Raw genomic sequence first — 26548 nt, forward strand, 5'->3', positions numbered from 1 at the left:
GTTTTGGAGAACAGGAAAGCTTTGCAGAATACTCAACATGTCCAGTCTTGGGTCAGTTGGGTCCATTAGTACCGTTCCATTAGGACCGGTATTGTTGCTGACCCTGTGTATCCCTTCATGGACATGGAGTCAGGCTGGTAGCTAGTATAAAAGCTCTTTAAAAAATAAATTTACTAACTTCACTATCATGCTCCATTGTGCTAACATAATAACTTGCTAACTGAAAGAATATGGATATCCAGCCGGCTAAGGTGCTGCCACTATGATTGGGAGATTGCTGGTTCGAATCCTGTTCATGCAGCTTGCTATCAGCTACTAGAGACCTGAGAGAGCACAATTGGTCTTGGTGGGTACAGTAGATAGTGCTCTTTCCCCTCATCACTCCACAGGGTGATGTGGATCAGCACAAGCCTGCGTCTGTGGGCTGATGTATCAGAACCGAGCCGCTGCGTTTCCTCCGAGCGTTAGCACTGTGATACTCGGCAATCAGCAGCAGTTCAAAAAGAGGCGGAGTCTGACTTCACATGTATTAGAGGAGGTTTGTGCTAGTCTTCACCCTCCTGGTGTGTTGGGGCATCACTAGTGATAGGGGGAGTCCTGATAAGTGGATATGCTATCTATCTATCTATCTATCTATCTATCTATCTATCTATCTATCTATCTATCTATCTATCTATCTATCTTACGTGATATGTCTATCTATCTATCTATCTATCTATCTATCTATCTATCTATCTATCTATCTATCTATCTATCTCTTTCTATCTATTTAACAGCAACTCTAGTTTAATTAACACAAGATGTTGTTAGCAACACAACAATTGTAAAATCAAACTGTATCCGTACTAATGTGTGGGCATTGACACAGATCAGTACGACACAGCTTTAGTAACTGTGCCATTTTTATTGAGACTACAGAGTTCTGTGTTGTTTAGTGGCCTTCCCAGCGGCCTAACTTGGCCTGTTTCTTTATTTGGGTTAGCAGTGGACACAGTACTGCAAGGGTAACCCTGAATACAATTATAGCAAGAATAGTGTTGACAGTGACGGTCACATGCCTCTGCTCTTCTGCATAATCTCCACCTACACTGTACACACACACACACACACACACACACACAGAGATAGACATCAAGAGGGCCCAGAATACACCTGTGACACCTAGCTCTTCTATTGCTTCACTGAACAATATCTCATCACAGAACACACGCCTGACCTCCCCAGCCTTCTTTTATTCCTTACCTTTTCTTATCAAGAATAAAGCAAACTTGTCCGTCCATAAACAAGCGGTGCGCTTGTTGAGCTAGCCTCGTACTTGACCTTGTCGCTTTCAATGTTGTAGGATAGCGCTTGCTGGATTGTGCAAAGCGGAGCTGGTTAAATTCTATCCTCAGCTATGACCTGATCTGAGAATTGCTGTTTCTGTAGTGGTTAACAGTAGTGCTGGACAGTGCTGGTAAATTTCAATATCAGGGTATCAAAGTTTTAGATGATGCCCTATATGGACATAAGTTGTGGGTAGAGCTGTAACTAATGATTATTTTGGTAGTTGACTAATCTGATGATTATTTTTTCAATTAGTCAATTATTCAGTAATTATTTCTGCCATGTTCTCCATCTCTTAAAACGATAGAAACAGCTGAACATGAAATTTAAAAGGCATTTAAATGTCTGGATGTTTTTTAAATGTAGAGAGTACTGTTATTTAGTGAGTAAATATGTAATCTGTTGTGTTAGGGGACTTTTGGAGACACAAACTAAGCTGAGTGTAACCTGTGTGAGTTTGTGTAATTTGGTTTTGTTACAAATGAACGAACAGTCGACAATGAAATTTGTAGTCAACAAATTTAAATAATCGACATTGTCGATTGTATCGACTGATCGTTGCAGCCCTAGTTTTGGGACACCTGCTTTATTCATTGTTTTGTATTGGAAATCAAGATTATTAATAAAACAGTTGAAGTGTCTTTCTACTAGATTTTGGAGAAACATGGCTGTGAGGATATGATTGCACTTAGCGACCCAAGCAATGAAGTTATGAAGGTCAGGACAGCTCCACGGCCTAATGCTGCCCCTCTAGTTAGGGCTGGAAAATATGGCCAGAATTTATATCACAATATGTGCATTCATTTCATTTGAGTGCATTGAATTGCCTGGCTATAAAAGCATGTGGTGTTCTGCCCTTTGTGCTCAGCTTGAAATCAGCAAACTAGAAATTTTGCAAGATCTTTTTATTACTTTGACTCTGAGTTTTATTTGCCTACAAATTACATAGAATTTATTACAAGACATTACAAGACATATCAGATTCGGGCCAGTGTGGCCCATGGTGTTTTTTTGGTGATATTTAAAATAATTTTCTGAATTTCAATATCATTGTTGTTGACCTAAAAATGGAATTATTGTCCAGCCCTACTTCTAATTTTCTAGTTGTGTAGTTCCTACTTCTAATTGTCTAGAGAGACTAGACAAGCAGTTTGTGCATTTGCACATCTGTGTCAGCAATGGGTGCAACTTGCGCAAGGGTACATACAGGGGTTAGACAATGAAACTAAAACACCTGGTTTTAGACCACAATAATTGATTGTGGTGACGGACAGTTCTGGTGGAAACAGGAGAGTTGAGGTGCACATTGAATTCTGCGTGATTTGGGCAGCTGTGGTTTTATGTTTTTTGGATACAATCCAGGTTAGCATCCAAACATCCTATTCAGACAGCTTCCCTTACAGCGTCCACAGTTAATCCTGTTGGATGTGGTTGGTCCTTCTTGGTGGTATGCTGACATTACTCTGGATACCGTGGCTCTTGATACATCACAAAGACTTGCTGTCTTGATCATAGATGCGCCAGGAAGACGTGCACCAACAATTTGTCCTCTTTTGTCACCCATAATGTTGTGTGCATTGCAATATTTAGAGCAGAACTGTGCTCTTACCCTGCTAATTGAACCTTCACACTCTGCTCTTACTGGTGCAATGTGCAATTAATGAAGATTGAACAGGCTGCTCCAATTTAACCATGAAACCTCCCACACTAAAATGACAGGTGTTTCAGTTTCATTGTCCAACCCCTGTATTATACCTATTTTTACAGAAGTAGATGTTCTTTACACAAAATATCTCACATAAAGAGATCTCACCAGCTCTATTCTTGCCAGTTTCATTCAGTTTTAGAATGAGCCGTTTAAGGGCTCTGTCACTTTTATGCAAATTAGCTGTTGCTGGCTATGCCGTGTTTACTACAGCATTTACCACATGTTAGAGTTAGCTTGTGCTAAATAGCAAAACAGAAACAAGCTAGTTCATGCTTAAACTCATTTTTTTTTTTTTTGCACTTTGCACTTAAACTGAGTGTTTATAGGGGCAGTAGAGACCCAAATGGAAATACAAAAGCATGCAAAAAAGTGAGTTTTACATAATATGTCCCCTTTAAAATAGCCTAATTTTTCTGTCATTAAAAGGAATGTCCACAAACATTTGGACCTATAGGTTGTGTAGGATTAATAATGTTTTAGATGCTGCTAAAGTACCTTTTAAATATTTTAAATCTTTGTTCTAAATATAGTTGTTAAGGAGCCCAAAGTGTTTCTTCTTTCTTTCATGGCGTCTCTCAAAGAACCTTTTGTAGCACCTTCATTTTGTATGGAGTGTATGGTAATCACACATGCTTATCATGGAAATTATTTGCATTTAGAACAGTGTGAAGATCACTGATTTTAATACAGATCAATAATAGTCTGCTTTATTTCCCCCCCAGTGAGTCAGCACCAGGACCACTTAACGAATCGGAGCCCTGCTGCCGATGAGCGATGTGTATTGTTTGGTGTTGTAATGAGGAGTTGAGAATATGGATGAAGGAAGGGAAGCTCTGGCTGTATCTCAGTCCGACAGAGCGAGCGAGAACATCCCCTCAGGGTCTGATAAGCATCTAGTTGAACTGGCAGGGAAGAAAAGCCTGGTCTCCAATGTATGGAGACTGTTGTGTTTCCGCAGCATTCGCTAGGACTGATTTACAGCCTCTGGCCTCTATCTGTCAGGTGTATTTGAATAACATTTCTGATCTCAGAACAGCCTGTGTCCGGTTCAATACTAGTTTTACCTCAGCAATTCAATTTTAGTCTTAAATTTAACTCAGTTGTTCCCATCTTAAATATACCTTAGCAGTTTTTGCCAAGAAATTCTTAGAGCTGTTCTAATCATGAATTTACTTCAGTATTTCTATTCTTATCCAGAAATTAGCTTAGTAGAGCTATTGTTGTTATTAATTTTTCCTCAGTAGACAAATTCTAATCATGAGTTTTCTTCAGTAGAGCTAATCATGAATTTACTTAAGCAGCACTATTCTTATAATGAATCTGTCTTAGTAGTTCTATTCTAATCATGAATCTTCCTCAGTAGAGCTATTCTAATCATGATTTTTTTCTTAGTAGAGCTATTGCAATCATGAATTTTCCTCAGTAGCACTATTGTAATTGCGAATCTACCTCAGTAGTTTTAGTCTAATCATAAATTTACCTCAGTACAGCTATTATAATCATGAGTTTCCCTTAGTAGAGGTATTCCAATCATGAATTTACTTCAGTAGCACTATTCTAATTGTGAATCTACTTCAGTATTTCTATTCTAATCATGAATTTACCCCAGCAGAGCTATTCTAATCACGAATGTTCTGTAGTTGTTCTGTTCTGATCCTACATTTACCTCAATGTTTCTACACTAATCATGAATTTACTTCAGTTGTTCTGTTCTCATCATGAATTTAGCCCAGCAGAGCTATTCTACTCATGAATTCTCCTCTGTAGAGTTATTCTGCTCATGAATTTTCCTCAGTAGAGCTATTGTAATCATGAGTTTACCTTAGTAGAGCAGTTCTAATCATGAATTTACTTCAGCAGTACTATTCTACTCATATAAATGTGAAAATCAATGAAGAGAATGGATTATGATGGAAGAGGAAAAAGAGGAGGTGGTCTACAGACAGCGTAATGTTTTCATTGAAGGATTATGTTAATAAATCTAGTTTACCTGCAGTGTGTCTGTAAAAGGTCACCAGCCAAAATGAGAGACAGAGAGAGAGAGGGGCTTTGAATGAACTGGTTGAATCTATATCTGCTCTTTAAATGTGCTTTGAAGTTCTTTGATGTGTATATATAGTAGGGCTGGCCCGAATAGCGTTTTTTGAGCTCCGGATATTCGGCACTGATTCGAAGCGAATATTCGAATATTCGTTTTTAAAAAAAGAGGTAAAAAAAAAAAAAAAAAAGGAAATCACGGCCCCTTTAATCCACTGAAAAATGTTCAATTTTCTCTGACCGACGAGACATATTCACCCCGGATTTTTGGTGTTTTTATCCCGGATTTTTGTGTTTTCACCCCATATTTTTTCTGTGTTTTTAGCCCAGATTTCTTTGTGTTTTCATCCCGGAATTTCTGCTGCCCTACACCGCGGCTTATCCGCTGCGTAAGCAGGCTAGGAGGCTGCTGCTGCACGGTTTCTCCGCTGCGCAAGCCAGCCCAGTAAATTGCTGTTTGTGTTTTCAGACTTAGGCTATTTGCTTAAAAAAACAAACAAACAAAAAAAACGTTTGTTCAGGAAGTATTTTATATTCTTAAACATTGTTAATTATATTAGAGGACAGTCATTGTAAACTGTACTTGGTCTATTTCGGTTAAAGGATTGTGCAGGGCATATTACTGATTTTGTATTTTTGCACTTGGGCTATAAGCTCAATATTAAATATTTCGTTTGTTTAGAAATTATTTTATATTTTTAAACCATGTTAAATTATATTAGAGTAGAGGAAAGTCATTGTTAATGACGTTATTGTACTTGGTCTATTTCGGTTTAAGGATTGTGCAGGGCATAGCCGTATTACTGATTTTGTATTTTTGCACTTGGGCTATAAGCTCAATATTAAATATTTCGTTTGCTTAGAAATTATTTTATATTTTTAAACCATTTTAAATTATATTAGATAAGAGGAAATTCGTTCAGACATCATTTTTGTAGGCCAGGCTTTTGTAACCGATTTAGCCCCTACTGTTGCCACATTACCCCTTACATTTTATTATATAAATCAGTTTCGAAGAGCCTGCATTTTTTTTTTATCATGTATAATAGAGGTCTGCGCGAGACTGATTTTTAAACCCACTCTTCCACGCTCCCGCGTTTCTGTCTCGTTACCGCTCCGCAAAAAAATTGCTTCTTTTAATCCCGCGCCCGCCCGCCACATACACATTTCTGCCGCTCCCGCCCCACGTTCCTAATATAAATTAAATAAACTACATTTAATGCTTCAAATTTACTTATATATTTATTAAAACAGCAGCGCTGCACCATCGGTGTGTGCGTGTGTGTGTCGGTCCATCCTGCGCGTTGAGAGTTTTCTTTAGGTTTTTTTTTTTTTTTACAATTATTACAGTTTTCTTAACTATTTATTAATTTGCTCCCGCATCGTCTGGATTAAACTCCCGCTCCAGCCAATAACAGTTCAGTTCTGTCCCGCGCGCAAGATATTCTGACGGGACCCGCGAGAACAGAAGTGGTTAGAGTGAGGTGGAACTCTGGAAAGGAGAAAAAAAACGAATATCCGAATACCAAAATTAAAAACCGAATACCTACTCAACGAACGAATATCCGAATACCCGAATATTCGGGTCCAGCCCTAATATATAGTACATTTTTGACATTGGTTGAGGCCAAAAGCATCCATATATCATTTAACAACCCTGTTTACCACCCTGTTGTTTTGCCAAATTTGTTGTATTAATTGCTCTTTTACAGTGGAAGTATTATATTATATTATTGTTTTATTCTCTTCCCCTAGTCTAGTTAAAAAGAAGTAAGCCAGCCTTTTCCTGATGTTTAGCTTCAATTTCGGTACTCCAGTGGGAACAGACAATGGAGAAAACGGGTGATCAATGCTTTTGGGCTAGGGTTAGCTTTTAGGCTAGCACAGACTCTTGATTGCTTCTTCCTGCTTGTGTTTTGCCACATTTGAGCTTCACTCAAAGCTGGTGTTATGAGGGCTATACACTGGTTAGCCATAACAATAAAACCACTGAAGATGACATAAATAACCTGGGGCCAGTTGTTCAAAAAATGTAATCCGGATCAAAATTATCCAGATTTGGTAATCACATTTTTTGCTATCCAGGATCAGGTGATCTGTCTTACTTTTAAGCCAGTTTTTCAAAGCAATATTGGATTGGATCAACCTGATCCAGAAACACAGTTTTCAGGATTACCTAAGCCGGATTAACAGCTATGTAAAAAAACAGATAGAAGAACCAACAGGGGTTGATGACTCCTTTTCTTGCAGTAACAAGATACTGCTTATTGCAAAACAATACGAGCAATCGAGTGTTCTGCAGAGACGCTTTGCATGCCTTAACTATTTGCGAGTCGAACCACAGGGAGCATGCAACATAACACTTGCATGTATTGTCCTGCCCAATGTTGCTACCAATGTCCCTCTCTGTGATGTTCATGATGCACCTGAGCCTGTTGAAGAACCAGAACAAACTCTGGTGTTCTTTTCAATTGTTAGAAATTATTTTTGACAGCTTCATATCTGATGAATGTTTCTTTGACATTAATATACAGTGATGAATGACAGTGACGTAGATGACAAAATGAATATATTATTTTTGTTTGTTATTAAAATCTTTTGGGGGGTTTATTTAATGGGGTCAAGATTGTTTTTATTTTTACGTTACTATAGTAAAAGGCTTAATTGGTAGCCAATGTCTACTTTATTACTGTAACGGTTAAACAGGTCAAGTGCAAAATAGAAGTAAATGTATATACACTAAATTGTACAAATGTATTTTTTTTTACTTTAAAACTTTGATTTTAAAGTTTTACCACATTTACTTCCTGAAATCCCCCTTGAAATCCTACCCCTTGTTGGGATCAGGGTAATCCTGTTTTTTTGGATCAAAGTTATCCAAATCCTACTGAAAAGTTTTGAACAACAGAAACTGAAGGTTTGATCCATTTACAAACTAGGATTGGATTACGTGATCTGATCCGATTTCAGAATGCTTCTTTCCCTTTTGAACAACCCGTTTTCCAGATTTGATCCAATCCGATAACCAAAATCCGATCAGATTACCTCTGAACAACTGGCCCCTGGTTATTTTGTTGATTTGTTGACACAAGAAAATGGACAAGTATAAGAATCTGAGACACGTTCCCAATAGAAACTGAAACTAAGTCAGAACCTCTTCAGAATTCTTGGGTGATGTTCTCAGTAAGCAGTAGTCAGTATCTACTAAATGTGCTTCAAGTAAGGACGACACAATTGGACTTAAAAGACCTGCAGCTAATGTTATTCTTGTACAGCTCTGGAAAAAATTAAGAGACCACTTCAGATATATGTTTGATAAAAAAATGAACATTGTTGTTTTAAATAATGTAAAGAAAACTAGTTTATATTCATACAGATTTAAAAGTTCAGAAATCAATATTTGGTGGAATAACTCTGGTTTTCATGCATCTTGGCATCATGTTCTCCTCCACCAGTCTTACACACTGCTTTTGGATAACTTTATGCTTTACACTCCTGGTGCAGAAATTCAAGCAGTTCAGTTTGGTTTGATGGCTTGTGATCATCCATCTTCCTCTTAATTATATTCCAGAGGTTTTCAGTTGGTAAAATCAAAGAAACTCATCATTTCTAAGTGGTCTCTAAAATTTTTTTCAGAGCTGTATTTGAGTATTGTTATATATCATATAGTTTTTATTTGCACGACATTATCGCTAGGTGGCATCAAATATGGATAGTATTGAAACACCGGCACTCTGAACTCTTTAAAACTCACCTCCCAATTTAACTTACTGAACTTACTGCTTTATTACTCCACATTGTGGCATTAATCTATTGAATTCAATAAACATACGGTTAAAACTATTGAATGTTAAATTCTGTGAAACTGACACAAACACATTCATAACTCTTGGTATTTAGGAGTATTTTATCCTCTTCATTAACACAGATGATGTGAAGTATTTTAGAGAATAGCCCTGTGATTCCCGGCCCTATAGTCTTGGTGGTATCTGGAAAGTACCACAGGACACCTTCAGAGTGCAATACAAAGGTGACCTACACAATGCTAGGCAGATGGTTTTAATATTTTGGCCGATCTGTGTAGACTAAACTATAGTTTTCTTGAATAAAACAGAATCAGGACTAACTTCTGTGTCTTTTGACACTGTAACGTTGCTCTCCTCATGTCTCTAGACCTTCCGCATCTCCTCATTCTGTTCAGCCCTCTCTCCCTGACTTCCTCTTATCTCCTGTCTTGTCTCTTCCTCTCTCCATTTATCTTTCTCTCCTCATTTCTCTGCATTGTCCCGGAGAGATGTGAGAGATGCAGTAAGGCGGTGGTGGGTTGGCCTAATTTCCTCTCTCTCTCGCTCTCTGGTGGAATGCAGTGTTGTGCTTTTCTCATGCATAATGAAATATGCACGTCTGTGGTCTCTCTCTCTCTCTTACACACACACACACTCTGAAGCCTCTTGGGATTTAGGGATATGCTTACAGTCTGACAGCTTCCATCAAAATGTGCTTTCTTAATCCTATATATATTTCATAATTGATTAAGTTAAAGAACTGTAAATTAAAGTCTAGGTTTTTATTAAATGTGCAGTAAAATAATGTATTGGTCTCTTTGTGTAATGCCAAAGAGAGAATCTCTATAAAGGAGAATACGCACTTAAAGTGAGTCCAAAATGAATAGGTTCAACTGAGTAAAATCTGAGTTTATAAATGTCTGATCAGTTTATACTGAAATATGTACTTCTGTCCTCAACACAGAGCTCTATCAAATGTTTAAGGACTGCAAGCATCATTTTTTATAGTTTTGAACTCCAGTTATAAAACCTTTAAACATGCTTTTTCCTGTATCTCCAGGGTCATATTGACAACCAATCAGCTTACAGTAGCAATAATGCTAGTCTCTTTACTGTGTAAAACTGTGTTTTCTGTAGATAGACTGAAATATACAGGCATGCTTTCTTTGCTTTTTTTAGTAAAATATATATTATTCTACTTTCTAAAATTAAAGAAAGCTTAAACTTTAAGCTCCATTCATAGAGCACTCACTCGCAGGCTGCCTCTAGAGCAGGGGTGTCCAAACTTTTTTTGTTGGGGGCCAGAAGGAGAAATATATTTGAAGTCACGGGCCACAGACTCTGTAATAAAACAAATAATGAAATATACCACTTTAAATAATACATTTTCCTGATAACTTTCATTTACACACCATTTTACTTGACTTACTATATTTATCTTTATTTGACAGTGTTGTGTAAACTAAGATTTATCAAATTGATGTTTCATTTTATGATGTCTCTTAGTATTAAACTCCTTAATTATGGCAACTTTTAGAACTGCGCTCTCTCTCCACTTTTAGACTCTTTGGCCCGTTTTTCTGCGCTAAAACTTCAGTCTTGCCGCTTTTAGACTTTGGCCCGTTTCTGACACCTAGCGTTCAAACTTGATCAGTTTCTGTAGTTCCCTGAAAAAAATTAGAAACCACTTTAGTTTCTATAATTCTATAAACTACGGACAACATTTCTTCCAAATTCCAAATACAAATATTGTCATTAAGAGCATTTATTTGCAGAAAATGAAAAATGGCTGAAATAACAAAAAAGATGCAGAGCTTTCAGACCTCAAATAATGCAACGAAAACAAGTTCATATTCATAAAGAGTTTTAAGAGTTCAGAAATCAATATTTGGTGGAATAACCCTGGCTTGTGATCATCCATCTTCCTTTTAATTATATTCCAGAGGTTTTCAGTTAGGTAAAATCAAAGAAACTCATAATTTTTAAGTGGAGACAAATCGGAAACGTGGCCTGGATGCATGGTCCACCAAAATAATATACATGTAATTTATATATCAGATATTAAATGTTCCCTTTTGATCCAGATCCACAAGTTAAAAGCAGGTATCTACTGCTGCTGACATGATTCTGACCCAGTCACCCATCCCTGCTGTTTACAGGTTTACTGCAGTCTGCAGACTGTGAATGCTACATGCTAGGCTAGCTCATTACTGCTGCTGCAACTGTAACTTTAAGCAAGGCACTTAACCCCAGGTTGCTCCTCAGGGACCAGAACAGAACAGTCTACAGTATTTTTATTTATTTCTGGCTCGCTCTCTCTCTGTCACACTTGGGCAGCCATGCCGACCTGTCAGCTGTGATGTCACATCCTGTTTCCCGTGGCCCAACAAAGCCCTCGTCACCTCAGAATGTGCTCGCCAAATCTGATTAGCCTGCTAGCTAAGCCACAATAGCCATGCCAGCAGGTTCGCTTGCTGTCTCCAGACCATTCCACTGGCTGTGTCCCATTTAACAGACCGTGGTTGTCTGAGGGCACTTCCTGTGAAGCCACTGAACAAAGAAGTGTTCGTTCAGAGATGAAATATGTACTGTTTCTGCTCAGTGAATAAATGAAGATCGCTAATCCTCTTTATCGGTCGTTAGGGCGATTATTCACCTGGTTTGTTTTGAAAGTAATTACAATGTACTCTTTTTAATAACCCGCTATGTTTTTCTGCCCCCTTTTCAGGGAAATGAAGCAAGTTATCCCTTGGAGATGTGCTCGCACTGTAAGTATCTGGACAACTCTCCTTTTATTGAATTGTGTTGCTGTGGTAATCTGCAAAGTAACTTGTCACAATACCATTTTTACTTACCATTTAAGTTTTAGCTCATTAAAATAGAAAGCAGTTGTATTTAGTAGGACGATATTGCACAAGAATGAATTCATTGCAGTGCATTGCCTATAGCATTAGCCTATTCATTTGATTAGCACCACCATGTTAAGTAATAAAGCAGTAACTTTATTAAATCTAATTGGTGGGCGAGTCATAGGTTTAAAAAAATATATATCCTCCACCAGTCTTACACACTGCTTTTGGATAACGTTATGCTACTCACTCCTGGTGCAAAAATTCAAGCATTTCAGCTTGGTTTGATGGATTGTGATCATCCATTTTCCTCTTGATTATATTGTCCCACCCTTAATCAGAACAGCAAATTCATCTTCTCATCTTTATCTGCTCTTTAAATGCAGAATTAGAACTGAAGAGAGCTAACAAGCTGATATAAAACACGTTACAAATGTACTTATCTGCATTCTCAGTGCAGTGATGCATTGTCATCAGAGAGGTCTCTAAATCCCCAACTTCCCAGACTGTTTCTTTAAGTTTAAAATGCAGTCGGTGTAAAAAGATTTAATTTGAGGGCGCCGAGTGGTGCAGCGGTCTAAAGCGCTGCCACTATGAACGGGAGGTCGCATGTTCGAACCCCTGCTCATGCAGCTTTGCCATCAACCTGCCGGCGCTCAGAGGGAGCAAAATTGGCCCTGCTCCCTCCGGGTGGGTAGATGGCGCTCTCTCCTCACATCACTCCTAGGGTGATGTCTGCAGCACAGGGCGTCTGTGAGCTGATGTATCGAAACGGGCCGCTGCGCTTTCCTCCAAGCGTGCTGTGATGCTGCTCGGTAATGCTGCATCAGCAGCAGCTCGAAAAGAAGCGGTGGCTGACTTCACATGTATCAGAGGAAGCATGTGTTAGTCTTCACCCTCCTGGTGTGTTGGGGCATTACTAGTGATAGGGGGAGTCCTAATGAGTGGGTTGGGTAATTGGCCGTGTAAATTGGGAAGAAAATGGGAAAAAAAAAAAAAAAAAAATATATATATATATATATATATATATATATATATATATATATATATATATATATATATATATATATATATATATATAAAAAGATTTAATTTGTTGATCCATTCATCTGGAATGGTAAGCAAGAAAACAGGAACTCACTTTGAACTATGTTTCGATTACAGATACCTACCATCTAGTTTTAGTTCGCTGTAGAAGATGAATAGTCTAGCAGTCACCAAAATAAACTATATGAAATATCCCCCCTCATTAATATTAAATGATAGGGGTGGGACGAGACACTAATATACCGAGACGAGACACGATACTGGATTCACAAGAACGAGACGAGACGAGATTTAAAAAGAAAATGTTAAAGAAAATGTCAAAAATGAAAAATGGCTTGAAAATTAGTTTGACAAAATCATGTAACGCAAACTTAACAGACTGGTTTCTCTCACACATTGATTCTATAAAAAATAGAATAAAGAATAAAAACAAAAAAAAAATCTAGGTTTTATATAGTGCAAACAATAAGTGCAAATCGCAAGCAGTCATATTAAGCCTAGGGTTTGTATTGTAAGTGCAAACAGAGACAGAACAATTTTTTTAATACAGTACAGAGCTAAGGGATTAGTACAGCTGTCTATGAAACAGTCATGTGTAGGATTTACTTACAGTAAAAAGCCAAAATGCAGCCAGATATACAACTTAAAAAGAGGGTATGCAGCCTGTGCTAAAGGGGGCGCCAAATGAAAGCCCCAATTAAATTTTCTCTCAGGAGAAACAGCCAATCAGCTTGCTGGTTTTGCTGAGTGCGGAGGGCTAGTAATTACAGAACGTGTCTCCTCCACCCCCTCCCCCCCGGGGGCGCTGATACTACGTTTGCACTCCAGAAAGTAGTTGCACTCCTGCTGTGTTGCCAGATACTGCTTAAAAAGTCCACACTAAACTATTTTTTCCCCCCACGAGACAGGTTTAATCTTGACGAGAACATGACATGCTGCTCTTCCCCACCGCCACCTCCTGCTGGTTAGCGAACAGACTCCAGCTTGCCCCTTCTGTGATGCCCCTCAACCTATTAAACACATCTTAGTAGACTGTCCTGACTTTTAACCACCAGAAATAACTTTTATAGGGTTACAAATATTAAAGAACTGTTTGAAAAGATTCCACCAGCTAAAATACTTAATTTTCTGGAAGTCCTTCATATGAAGAAACTGATTTAAATATGTAACGATCAAGTCAAGAAAATTGTTGATGCCATAAAATAGCCAATATATTGCTGTTACAAATTAGCAAACAAATCTGTAGTGGTATTGAGTGGTTGGGAGGGGGGGGGGGGGTTGTGGGGGGGACAGTGTAGTAGTTGTAGGTGAGTGTGAGTGAACTGACAGTGGGTCAGTGTGGTAATGGAGGTCAGTGTAGTGGAACTGACCGTGGGTCATTGTGGTAATGCAGATGCAGGCGGTAACCAGAGCGGGTGCAGTGACCAGGCTGAGTGACAGCTGGGCGGAGGCTATAAATGCCTCCTGTCTGGTAAAGGTCACCCATGAGGGACAGCCTCATGTATTTTTAGTGTGTGTGTGTGTGTGTGTGGTCATGCTGGTGTGTGTAAACACTACTGAGTTTTGCAGCAGCTCAGGACTAATATACTCAGACCAGGGGTCATCAGGGTTGTGCTATCCTGCTTTTATTGGAGTAACTGTTTCTACGTTGGAGCATTTGTATGAGGATTTGATTGTATTCACAGAAAAGAGCTCATGCCCAGCATTAAATGTGGTTATAGACAACTATAGACGTAGATCCCCTCCTGTAGAATTTAATAGTAACTCCTGAAAATACTGTGGTTTAAGCTAAATTCTCCTAATCTTTTAATTAATATCACACCCTATAACTAACGGAGTATTTTATATTATTTATTCTGTGAGTTTCTGTAAGTCATCACTGATAGGCTGCTGCACAGGGAGAGCTGAAACAAAGTAAACAAACATGGCCTCCTCTCTGTGATTATGCAGAATAAGGTGGATAGATAGGGTATGTTTGTCCATCATTAAGAACTACATTAACCACAATGCCCTGGTCTGATCTAGAAATATCTCCATGGCAACATAAGCATTGGTTGTTCCTTCCACAATCTCTCTCTCCCTCTCTCTCTCTCTCTCTCTCTCTCTCTCTCTCTCTCTCGCCATCCCCCAATATGTACATACTAGAGACCGACCGATATGGGTTTTTCTAAGGCCGATGCCGATACCGATCATTAGTGGTCAGAGTCAGCCGATGGCCGATGTGACCTGCCGATTTTTAGGGCCGATATGCTATCGTATATATTAATTTTTAATTAATTTTAATATTAATTTTTAATTAATATTTAAATATTAATTTTATTTAGATTGTATTATCCATAACATTTTTTTTATTCATTATATAACATATGTTCTATATACACTATATATTCATGTTTATAGTAGAAATATTATGTTGGCTATTATATAAAATTTACTGTAGGGGCCTACTAATTAACAAATGTATGACTTGTTGCAGTCTGTTAGTCTATTAATTATTCATTTTAATATGTTTAACAGAGTGCAAGAAGACTTCCATAATGTGACAACTTTAGATAGTTACTCCAAAACGGCAAAGCTCATTTCTTCTTCAACTCCATGCAGTTGAAAACGAATGGACATGGGAGGACAATGTTATAAAATGTTCACATTAGGGCTGCAGCTATTATTTTACAAAAATGGGTGACGTTTAAATTAAGAATAAAATTATAAATAATGCAAAAACAGACAGGTGCTGTAATTTAAATATAGCTTTATCTGTTTTTTTTTTCTTCTTCTTCAAATGAGCTCCTTAGCCAGAGAAACGCGTCTCATCAGCTGTACTGGTGGTTCGGTGCGTGAGCGGAAAATGAGTTGAGAAAGCTGAAGAGCGCGGACTTTATAGGTTCAGGATAAAATGAGCTTTTATCAGAAAAGTCTGGAGGGGGTTCTAAAGTAGAACCCGACAAAACAGAAAATTCTGCTCATTGTTTCATTTAATATCTAACAGCGCAAACCGCTTTAAACGGGTGAGTTTTACAGCAGAACAGCAGGAGGCGGCATGATTTAATGTCTGTTTGTATAGTGAAGGAAAAAGAGATGTTTTATTTTAACTCCATTATTTTAGAAACTATTTGTTTTATTAATTCGTTTACAATAAAGCTTATTTATATATAAGGAGAAGTACAGTCCTCTAATAATCCTGACTAACCAGTAATTATTATTTCAGCGCAGCTGATGCTGCGAATATCCTTAAACAGTTTTGGTCCTGCCCTTTTTCATTTCGTCTAAAAATAATTTAAATACTGAAAATATCAAGTGTTAATTTGATTTTATTTACTTAGATTTTCGTTTCTGAAGAAGAGACGTCAGTTATTTTCAGTGTTGGGCACGTTACTTTGAAAAAGTAATTAGTTATAGTTACTCCTTACTTCTCAAAAAAAGTAACTGAGTTACTAATGGAGTTACTCCACTATAAAAGTAACTCGTTACCAGCAAAAGTAACTATCGCGTTACTTTTTATTATTCGCCCGTCGAATTTAAATTTTGTATTTACTATTATTATTAGAAAAATAACAAACGAAAATAAACCCAAAATGTTGACAAAAATATAATCTAACGAATTAAAAAAATAAAAACGAAATTTTCCACACAACCAAAGAAAATTACTAAAACTTGTAATACTGAAAAAAACCGGAAAAAACGGAAAAACGCGTCTGGGGATGAAATTAAACAAACCAAGCCAAGCGAAATATAATCAGAATTATGTTAATTAACACTAACATAAAAGCACAGAACTATTATTTAATTAAAATGATTTTTAAGAACAGCTACACACAATGCTGCAAGTCAAATGCGGAGGCGTTTCACGTGCGCCCAGAGCTACGTGATTATAACATTTTTCATTTTTATTATAGTTTAATTTTATTTTGTTTTATTTTTTTCTGTTCAGTAAGTTTTAATTTGTTTTTAGAGTGGGCTTGCTAGTTTCTATTAGTTTTTACACATCTCATCAGAGAGATCAATCTAATAAACGTGAGAGAGAGAGAGAGAGAGAGAGAGAGAGAGAGAGAGAGAGAGAGAGAGAGAGAGAGAGAGAGAGAAAGAGAGAGAGAGAGATTTGCGTGTTTTGGTATGGGCTACTCACAGGTAAATGTTCTCACATACTGTATCTCCTGTTTCTCTTTCATCTGCCTGGCGCTCATATTGTAATCCCATACATAATTCTGCAGTTTCTCAGTGTTTTCTGTCGTATTTTGCGGCTAGCGCGAGCGCTTTACACAAGAACTAAAGGACCAAGAGGTGCCGCGCGGTCGGCACAACACCGCCCACTGTACAACAGCGCTTATAAATAAATTAAACACGAAAATGAGGATATTCTATCAGTAATTTCAGTTCATTTTAGTTAGTTTTATAAACACAAAATACAGTTCGAGATATGTTTTTTCCTTTTAATTTCCGTTTTTATTAGATTCAGTTAACACAAATGTTTTTTTCACTTTCAGTTTTCGCTATTTCGTTCGCTTTAGTGAACAATAATAATTGGTTACTTAGCAACATTGTGATTATCACACCAGAGCTTTATATAAAATAAAAATAGGAGCCCGATTTCGTGTCGGTCCTCGGGTCAGGTCGGGGTCTGGCAGAGTATCTAAGCTCTAAAAGAGAAAGCAGCAGCACCACAAAAACCGGAGCAGCTAAAAAGGATTTAACGTCCTTAAATCGGAACTTCGGCGGTCCACAGCAATCACTGAAATAATTAGAGCAGCAAATCGTCACAATTGTGCCTCACTTCACCACGCCAAACCACAGGCACAGCGGCCAGAAGCTCAAGTTCACCGAAGGAGGGGTTAACCAGGGCAAAGCGAAGTTAAAAAAAAAAAAAAGTCAGAGTAATTAGTTAGATTACTCCTTACTGAAAAAGTAACGCCGTTATTCCCAACACTGGTTATTTTATACTAGAGCTTATAGATAGGGCTTGCCTTGCATAGTCAGGGCGCATTCCAAATGCACTCCTGCCATCAACGCTAAGCATAGTTTCGTTTGGAGAGAAATGCTACAACACCGATGCAGTTGAAATTCTATTCTTTTTCAGTAAATGAAGCAACATCACAGATTACTAATCATGAGAGAAAATATAGACTTTGGGACACTGGATTGTAAAAATGGATGCCTTACCCGTTGAAAGTCTTGCTCACTCTTGAAACCTTGCGCTGAGTTCCAAGTAGCTGCCCGCAGATGTGCCGGATTAAAATCGGCGCGGCCAAATAAGAAAATCGGCCGATGCCGATTGATAAAAAAATAACAAAAATCGGCCGATTAAATCGGCTGGCCGATCGATCGGTCGGCCTCTAGTACATACACTCTCTTTCCCCCTCCATTTGTCTCTCTCTCTCTCTCTCTCTCTCTCTCTCTCACAATCATCCTATCTTATTATTCTTTCTGTGCCTTATTCTCTCTTTCTTTCCATCTTTTTTTCTGTCTGTCTTTTTCTCATTCTCTGTCTCGTTCCCTCTTATTTTTTTCCGTCTCTCTTTCTCTCTGTCTTTCTTGTATATCTATCATTCTATTTTTTATTCTTTGTCTGTCCATCTTAATCCTTGCCTCCATGTCTCCGCTCTCTCTCCCTTTCTTTGTCTTTCTTTTTCTTTGTCTTTTTTGTTTTACTCTCTTTCTTTGTCTCTTTCTCTCTCTTTTTTGCAATCTCTCTCCGCTCTTTCCATCTCTCATTTATCTCTGTCTATATGTCTCTCTCTCTGTCTGCTTCTCTCTCTCACTCTCACGGTCTCTTTCTTTCTCTTTGTCTGCCTCTTTCTCTCTTACTCCCTCTCTCTCTGTCTGCCTCTCTCTCACTTTCTCTTTATCTCTCTCTGTCTCTCTCTCTTTCTCTCTCTCTCTCTCTCTCTCTCTCTCTATCTCTCTCTGTGTGGGTGTACAGATAGAGTGTGTGTTGGGTAATAGGAGTAGAGCTGGAGTGCTGGAAGGCTTTTAGGTGTGTATCGTGGGCACTCAGTGCTAACGGTGATTAGTTAATAATAGCTTAAATTAGCAATTAGCTCCTGTGCTGATGATGATGTGTGTTTTCCTCAGCAGGCCGGAGTAATCAACTGCAGATTGTTTAACGGCGTGATTACGAGCTGGCAGGCTGGTGTGAAACTGAGCCACCTGTTGGTCAGCTGGACGCTTAGCAACCACAAGCCCCTGTGATTAGCGGTTACGGCTGCAGAAGTATGAGGCTACATCCATACGGTTCCCAGAAGAGAACGGCAGCTGGGCTTCTGCTCTGATTTTTTTCAGTGCTTGAGCACAGTCATCCTGATGAACTGAATTTGCACTCCATGTAAACAAGTGCAGGAGTGCACTGAGCTTGGTGGGGTGTATGTCGATTGAAAGAAATGGCTGGTTGGCACATGCCTGTTTATGTTGGACACTTGTTCGATTGGGCTGAAGTGAATACAGTAATCACACTCAGGTTTCGGGCCATGATGAGATCTTTAAGAGGAGGTGATCTGACCTCGAACTGACCCAACTCTCAGGTGTACTGATACTGATTTAGGAGCACTTGGATTTTTCCCTCTATGAAAGCAAACCAAACCAAAGGGAAAACACTCCAAGTTTAAGTTTCCCAACTCATTACATGATTTAGACCAGAGCAAACAAACTCTTAATTATTTACGTTAGACTCTTTTTAAGGCTTCCTTTTGTAGCCATTTTAACATCGCCTTTTATGCTGCATTGAAGATGAAGAAACCCCTCAATAATTATTTGTGGGGCATTTAGGGATTGGGTTTTGAATGCCTTGCTTTAGGAGTCTTCTCCTGACTGTTCAGGGGATCAAACCGGCAGCCTTCCGGTTACACAGCCACTGCATTATCCTTCAGGCCACGTCTGCCCTCTCATTTTTACAGCCTATAATGAAGGATTTTGCTAAGGATCTCAAAGGGTAAATACGCTATATTGCCAAAAGTATCCAATCTTGTGCATCCTGTTTGGTGATGTACGACTTAGCAAACCCATTCCATGAAGCTCTCTATGCTCTACTGTTCTTTAGCTAATCTGAACCTACATAATGTCTGGAGGTCTGTAGCGATTGACTGCAAAAAATTGTGAACCTCATTCCCAGTCTCTGCAACTTTGTTATGATAGCACTGACAGTTGACCGTAAAATACTTAGTAATGAGGATGTGTTTCAGTATTTGCCGGTTTTTGGACCAAATGGCCAGAAATTTCAATGATCCTGAGCTGCAGTTCCTTGTTCAACACCTACAAAACAAAAACACATTTAAAGCTAGTTGTCTCCAGTCTGGCTTTATCGTATCTGACTGAAACTCACTTTTTTGTAGAATGTGTAAAACTAGTGTGCCCTTTTGAGGAAGGCAGAATAAAGACTTAACACCACTAACTGGATAGCCCTCTTTAGAGCATATATTATTCTGTCTTATAAGTTTTTTTTCTCTCTATGATTCAACTTTAGCCTTATCTGAACGGGATTAGTGTCTTAGGGGGTCTTGGGGTAATATTCTCTTTTATGGGGGAGTCTTTTGAGAAAATTACAGTCTGAATTATCTACTCCGGGTCCTCCGGTAATTTTAGTCCCGTCTGGATCCACATCTCACATCGACTTTTGTCACCTCATGTTTAATAAAATAGCTATTTGTCCACTGCCATGCACTGTAATTACACTTTGGGCATACGTTTCCATGGAGATCCATGTTAAAAACAGAACAGCAATTGGAAATGGAGGAGCTACTGAACGTGATGTCACGTGACCAAGAAAAACGCACTGGTCCTCCTGTTTTTTCAATTGCAGTCTGAATGCAGCAGTTTCATCACTGATTAGAAGTGTGAAATATTTTTCACAGACGTCCCCCTGAGAAACTTATCCCGTCCGGATAGGGCTTAAGACTACTTGTATTGCTCATTTCTTACATTCATTTTGGGCAAAAAGCAGAGGTATTTTAAGCAAGGCAATGCATTGGTTCTTGTAAGTGTTTTCATGTAAGAATGTAACTTTGGAGTGATACTTGTCCATGTGTCATTTTTTTTAATCGTGTAGTGTGAAAGCCAATATGACTGAAAGATTCCCAATTACAAGATACAGCGGTTGGACAATGAAACTGAAACACCTGGTTTTAGAGAACAATAATTGATTGTGGTGACGGACAGTTCTGGTGGAAACAGGAGAGTTGAGGTGCACATTGAATTCTGCTGTGATTTGATCAGCCGTGGTTTTATGTTTTTTGGATACAATCCGGGTTAGCACCCGAACATCCCTTTCAGACAGCTTCCTATTACAGCGTCCACAGTTAATCCTGTTGGATGTGGTTGGTCCTTCTTGGTGGTATGCTGACATTACCCTGTTACCCTGGATACCGTGGCTCTTGATACATCACAAAGACTTGCTGTCTTGGTCACAGATGTGCCAGCAAGACGTGCACCAACAATTTGTCCTCTTTTGAACTCTGGTATGTCACCCATAATGTTGTGTGCATTGCAATATTTTGAGCAGAACTGTGCTCTTACCCTGCTAATTGAACCTTCACACTCTGCTCTTACTGGTACAATGTGCAATTAATGAAGATTGAACACCAGGCTGCTCCAATTTAGCCATGAAACCTCCCACACTAAAATGATGACAGGTGTTTCAGTTTCATTGTCCAACCCCTGCCCTACCCTCAGTTGGAATCTGTTGTTGGTCAATCAAGCCGAAACACAAAACTGATAAGTTAATTTCTCTTTTGGTAGTGTGTTTCTGTAGCAGTTGATCAGTGTTGTGGTATGTGGGGTTTTAATGCATGTGGGGATGGAGGTAGGTGTGTGTGTGTGTGTGTTTCAGGAGGAAAGAGGAGAGGAAAATGGAGTGGAGAGCTGTTATGAAAGCTGTGTGAAGAATATCGTGTCTCTGTCAGGAGCGCACAGGGCTCTGTGAACACCTACACACTGTTTTACTCCCCTCAGAGGAGAATGGGTTTCCTTGTTGCTAGGGGGGTTTCCCCAGAGGGGGTGGGCTTCACAGACATGAGTGTGTGTATCAGAGAGAGAGAGAACAACAGTGCAGGCCTTGCTCCTGTGACTACTGTCTGCCATGCTCGCCCTCGCCTGCTCTCTGATGTAACAGGTTCTGATTTGAATATATATTTTTTTAGGACACAATTTGATTTTGTGAAAAATGATACTCCATGTTCACGGTTTGTCTGTGTGGGTTTCTTCCGGGTGCTCTGGATTCCTCCCACCTCCTAAAACACATTAGGTGCATGAATATGTGTGTGGTACCCTATAATGGAGTGAAGTACTTTCCAGGGGATATTCCTGTTTTCCAGGCTGATTCCTAGTAGATTCCAGATGATGGATGGATGGATGGATGGATGGTGGGATGGGTAGTTGGTTAGTTGGATGCATAGTTGGTTGTTGTATGGATGGTTATATGGATGGATGGATGGTGGGATGGGTAGTTGGTTAGTTGGATGCATAGTTGGTTGTTGTATGAATGGTTATATGGATGGATGGTTATATGGATGGATGGTTATATGGATGGATGGATGGTGGGATGGATAGTTGGTTAGTTGGATGCATAGTTGGTTGTATGGATGGTTGGATGGATTGATCTCTCAATTGATGGCTGTGGATGGATATGTCAATAGATTAAAGATAAAATTATGAATGGATAGATACATTGACCTATTAATGCATCAGTGTCTCTGTGGCAAAATGGATGGATGGATCTTCTGATAGTTGGATGCATGGTTTGATCTCTTAATGGATGACTGTGGATGGATCCATCGATAGATGGAAGAAGAATCTATAGATGGATAGATACATTGATCAGTTGATTGATCAATGTCGCCATGGATGGATTTTCTTATAGTTTGATGGATGGTTTGATCTCTCAGTTGATGGCTATGGACAGATCTATTGATAGATGGAAGATTAATCTATGGATGAATAGATAAATTGATCTATCGATGGATCAGATAGTTGGGTGTATGGTGGATCTATTGATAGATGGAAGATGGATGGATAGATACACTAATCTATCAATGGATCAGTCTATCTGTGGTGGGATGGATTAATGGATCACCCAATGGTTGAATAGATGGATGGGATTTCTCAGTGGTCATATATCATAGATCTGACTCTCAATGGATGGATCTAAGAAAATATTGATCAATCTCTTCATGGATGGATCTATTGATCTCTTAATAGATCAGTCTTGTGATGGATGGATGGATTGGTCAATAAAGGGATGGATTGATTAATCTCTCAATGGATCAATCTCAAAATGGATGGATTGATGGGGGATGAATGGATGGATGGGTTTATGATTAGGTGGGCTGACTTTTTTTTTCTCAATTTTCTTCTCAATCTTGTGATGGATGAATGGGTTGATGGGATTATGAATGGATTTAACTTTCAATGGGTGGATCTATGGATGTATTCAGGGATTGATCTATTAGTCTCATGATTGGATGGTTGGATCTAATAATCAATTGATGGATTGCTCTCTCAATGTCACAGTACATGAATGGATGGATCAATCTCTTGGTTTATAGAGGGATCTATTGATGGATGGTTGAATTGAACTTTCAGTGGATCAGTCGATTGATCGATCAATTAATGGATAAACGCTCTGATTGAATGTTGGGTTGGTTGAGGTTCAATGAATAAATCGATCTGCTGATTTCTCCAAGGATAAATAGATTGATCTATTGGTGAATTGATCTTTAAATCGATAATATATGCGTATGATTATCTTCTAAGTTTTAAAACGAGCTTTTTTTTTAAATCTGAAACTTACATAGCTAACATCACATCACACAGTGTGAGTTTGTGTAGCTGATTCAGGATGGATCTGTTACAGCACTGGTTTGGATCAATATTCAGTCCAGCACTGTTTGCTGATGTTGGCCTGGTACCCGTACTCATCCGTACAGACACGCTGCCATCTCAGCCTGCAGGGAGAGACTGGATCTGTGCTTTCTGATTTTTGAAGGCTGGTTAGCTGGAATGGGTCCAGAAGGGTGTCCTGTGGTGTTTGCCAGCTTCCTGGTTTGATTGTATCAGTTTTAGTGCTATCTTCAATCCCTGTCCTATTAATAGATAATGAGAGTTCCACCAGCTCGGCTACATGGTGCGCCTGCAGCTAATCCGTGAGCTGTACATAAAAGCTGAAAATAGGGCTGACTTTATAGAAATTAGACTGAATACAGTGTCTTACTGTTTTTTACCTGTATCTACAACACCTAAAAACATGACTAATGATCAATAATCTATATCTATCTATTTTCAGTCTAATATATGGCTGCTCCATCCTTAGCATGTGGTCAGGAGTCACAAGACTGTTCTGACTCAGGATCAATATGATATATATAATTTTTTTATTTATTATTATTTTTTTTTACAAAATCATTCTTCTTTATTTGGCAACTTTCCCTTCCATTAAAAACATTTCTTAAATGACAAAACTAAGTTTAGAAATGTTTGAGTGTAATGCATTCACATAAGCCATTCTTATGTATTAATTAATCTACTAAATCAGTGTTATTCTAATCATACGTTTACCTAAGCATTGCTATTATAATCATGAATTCACCCAAGATGTACTGTCATAGTCATGCATTTATCTTCTCAGTGCTATTTGTCATGAATTAAGCTTAGCAGTGCTTTTCTAATCATGCGTTTACCCCAGCAGTGCTATTCTAATCATAAATTTACCTTGGGAGTGCTGTAACAGTCATGAATATACCTCATTAGTGCTATAGTCATAAAATTACTTTAGCAGTGGTATTCTAATGAGGAGTAAACCTTAGCCGAGTTATTCTAATTATGAATTTATGGTAGCAATGCAGTCCACGTCACAACTTTACCTCAACAGTGCTATTTTTGTCATAAATGTACCTTAGTAGTGCTATTCTAATCATGCATTAACCTAAGCAGTGCTATTCTAATCAGGAATGTACCTCTCTGCTCCACAGTTGTTGCTGTGGAGTTTAGGTTCTGATAGGTTCATCTAGGTTTATCTGCTCCGGTCAAACAATTGACATTACTAATATACTAGTACTGAGTACTGAGTGGTGATCATGTGTGAAAACTATAGATTGAGCTTAGCTCGTACAATAGTGCACAACTCCAGTAATGTTGATGTGAAACAGGCGGCGGCAGAGTCATGTGTGAGGTAGGTGTGGAATGTGTCACACTTTTGGAGTGGGACTTTTGGAAATCAGTGTGAGTAGGTGAGAGAGAGAAATAGAGAGAGAGAGGGAGGGAGGTCCTCTGAGACAGATCTGGGTTATAATGGTTGAGGCCAGGCCTCGGGGGGATGTGTTGGAGTGTTTTAATAGCTCCATAACCCCTGAATTTGTGAAGGAGGACACGCCCCCAAATATACTCGATATGGAGAGAATATCAGTATTGTGATTTACATTGTTTAGTTTAAAGTACTGATTAACATACAGTGCCCCGCCCTTGAGTGTATTTATGTTGATGTAATTGTTAAATTTGTATTTTAATTTTATATGACCATTTTACACTGCTATGTTACATGAAAGCTGATGTCTGTTCACATGGACAAATCTAACGAGATGCTGCAACCGGTTATTAGGTGTGTGCCATATCAGTATATGGAGTGCATTATTAGTATTATGACATGTTGGAGCATTGCCTTTTTACAGTCTGAATCTGATTTTCTGAAACTTTACTACAAAACGGTGTATGGTACAGACTAACACCACAAACGTTAGCTTGAAATCAAAATTGGGAATAAGAGAAGATTGTAACGTTAGGAGAGTGAAATAACGCTAATACTCTCCTCTCCTGCTCCGTGGAGTCATCTTCAGGTGAAAGCTGTGTGTTTTCTGAGCATTTCTGCTTGTTTTGCTGGGTAGCTCAGCATTAGCTCAGCATTAACTCAGCATTAACTTAGCTTAGCCTAGCCTGGCTGGTTATTGTTCTGGCTGTCAGACGGAATTAGCCGAGTGATTTTCCTTTCCTTTTTTCCACAAAAGACGAGCCAGCTCTGTGCTAAGCTAACGCTGCTGCTGGTGCCGCTGGAGGTGATGATTTAAAACTGGAAGGTGTGTATACGCCGTTACTCGGCAACGTGTTGGCAGAGTGGTACAGGTTTAGTGTGAGCAGGCCGTGATGTTATCACATATATCATCACGGCTAGAACACTTCTCAACCAATCAGATTATGAGGTCGGAACTAACTGTTGTATAATAAAGAAATAAAGACTACAAGTAAAAAATAAATTTAATTAAATTACTTTCAACTTTTTTTTCAGATTTCTTGTATTTATTAAATATAGAGTAATAATCAGTAAAAAAGGCATAAACATTGGCTTTGTGTTGTGCATCTTACCTTCTGAACGTGCTGCATTCTTTTACCGCCAAACCAGTGGATTCTCCTTCTTGGACAGTGGATGTTCTCCAAAATACATCAGGACCTGTGGAATAACTTTGACAACAAAAGTAGGCACAGAAAAGTAACTCGATTTTCTCAAGCAATTGTTTCACCCATAATATGCATTTTGTTGAAGTAGTGTATTCTTAAAAAAATCTTCAATGTTTTGTCATTATGGCAAGACTATCATTACCGCAAAAATACTCTGAAATATCGTGATCTTACTGTACTGCCATATCAGCCGTCCCTGGTAGTCACTATCATTACCACCCCCTGCACTGCACCTGGTACACACATGATGCTTGCATCATGTCTCATTTTAAAGTAGTCTAAAAATATGCATATTTAAATGGAAAATTGTGGCAGTGCCAAAGTATCAGATCGGGACTCAAATGTAGTTAAAGGATTCAAATTTGAGAGCA

The 26548-nt window shown here is 38.6% G+C and overlaps 1 protein-coding gene across 1 annotated transcript in view; it reads left to right on the forward strand.

The window, feature by feature from the left end:
- The window catches only part of ppp3r1b (protein phosphatase 3 (formerly 2B), regulatory s1ubunit B, alpha isoform, b), a 43246-nt gene that overhangs the window by 7659 nt on the left and 9039 nt on the right, over window positions 1–26548 (forward strand). The window contains exon 2 of the mRNA XM_022674578.2: window positions 11585–11624. Coding sequence (XP_022530299.1) covers window positions 11585–11624 — 40 coding nt within the window. The remainder of the gene's footprint in view (window positions 1–11584; window positions 11625–26548) is intronic.

The sequence above is a fragment of the Astyanax mexicanus genome, chromosome 21 (assembly GCF_023375975.1).
Source record: "Astyanax mexicanus isolate ESR-SI-001 chromosome 21, AstMex3_surface, whole genome shotgun sequence".
NCBI lineage: Eukaryota > Metazoa > Chordata > Actinopteri > Characiformes > Acestrorhamphidae > Astyanax > Astyanax mexicanus.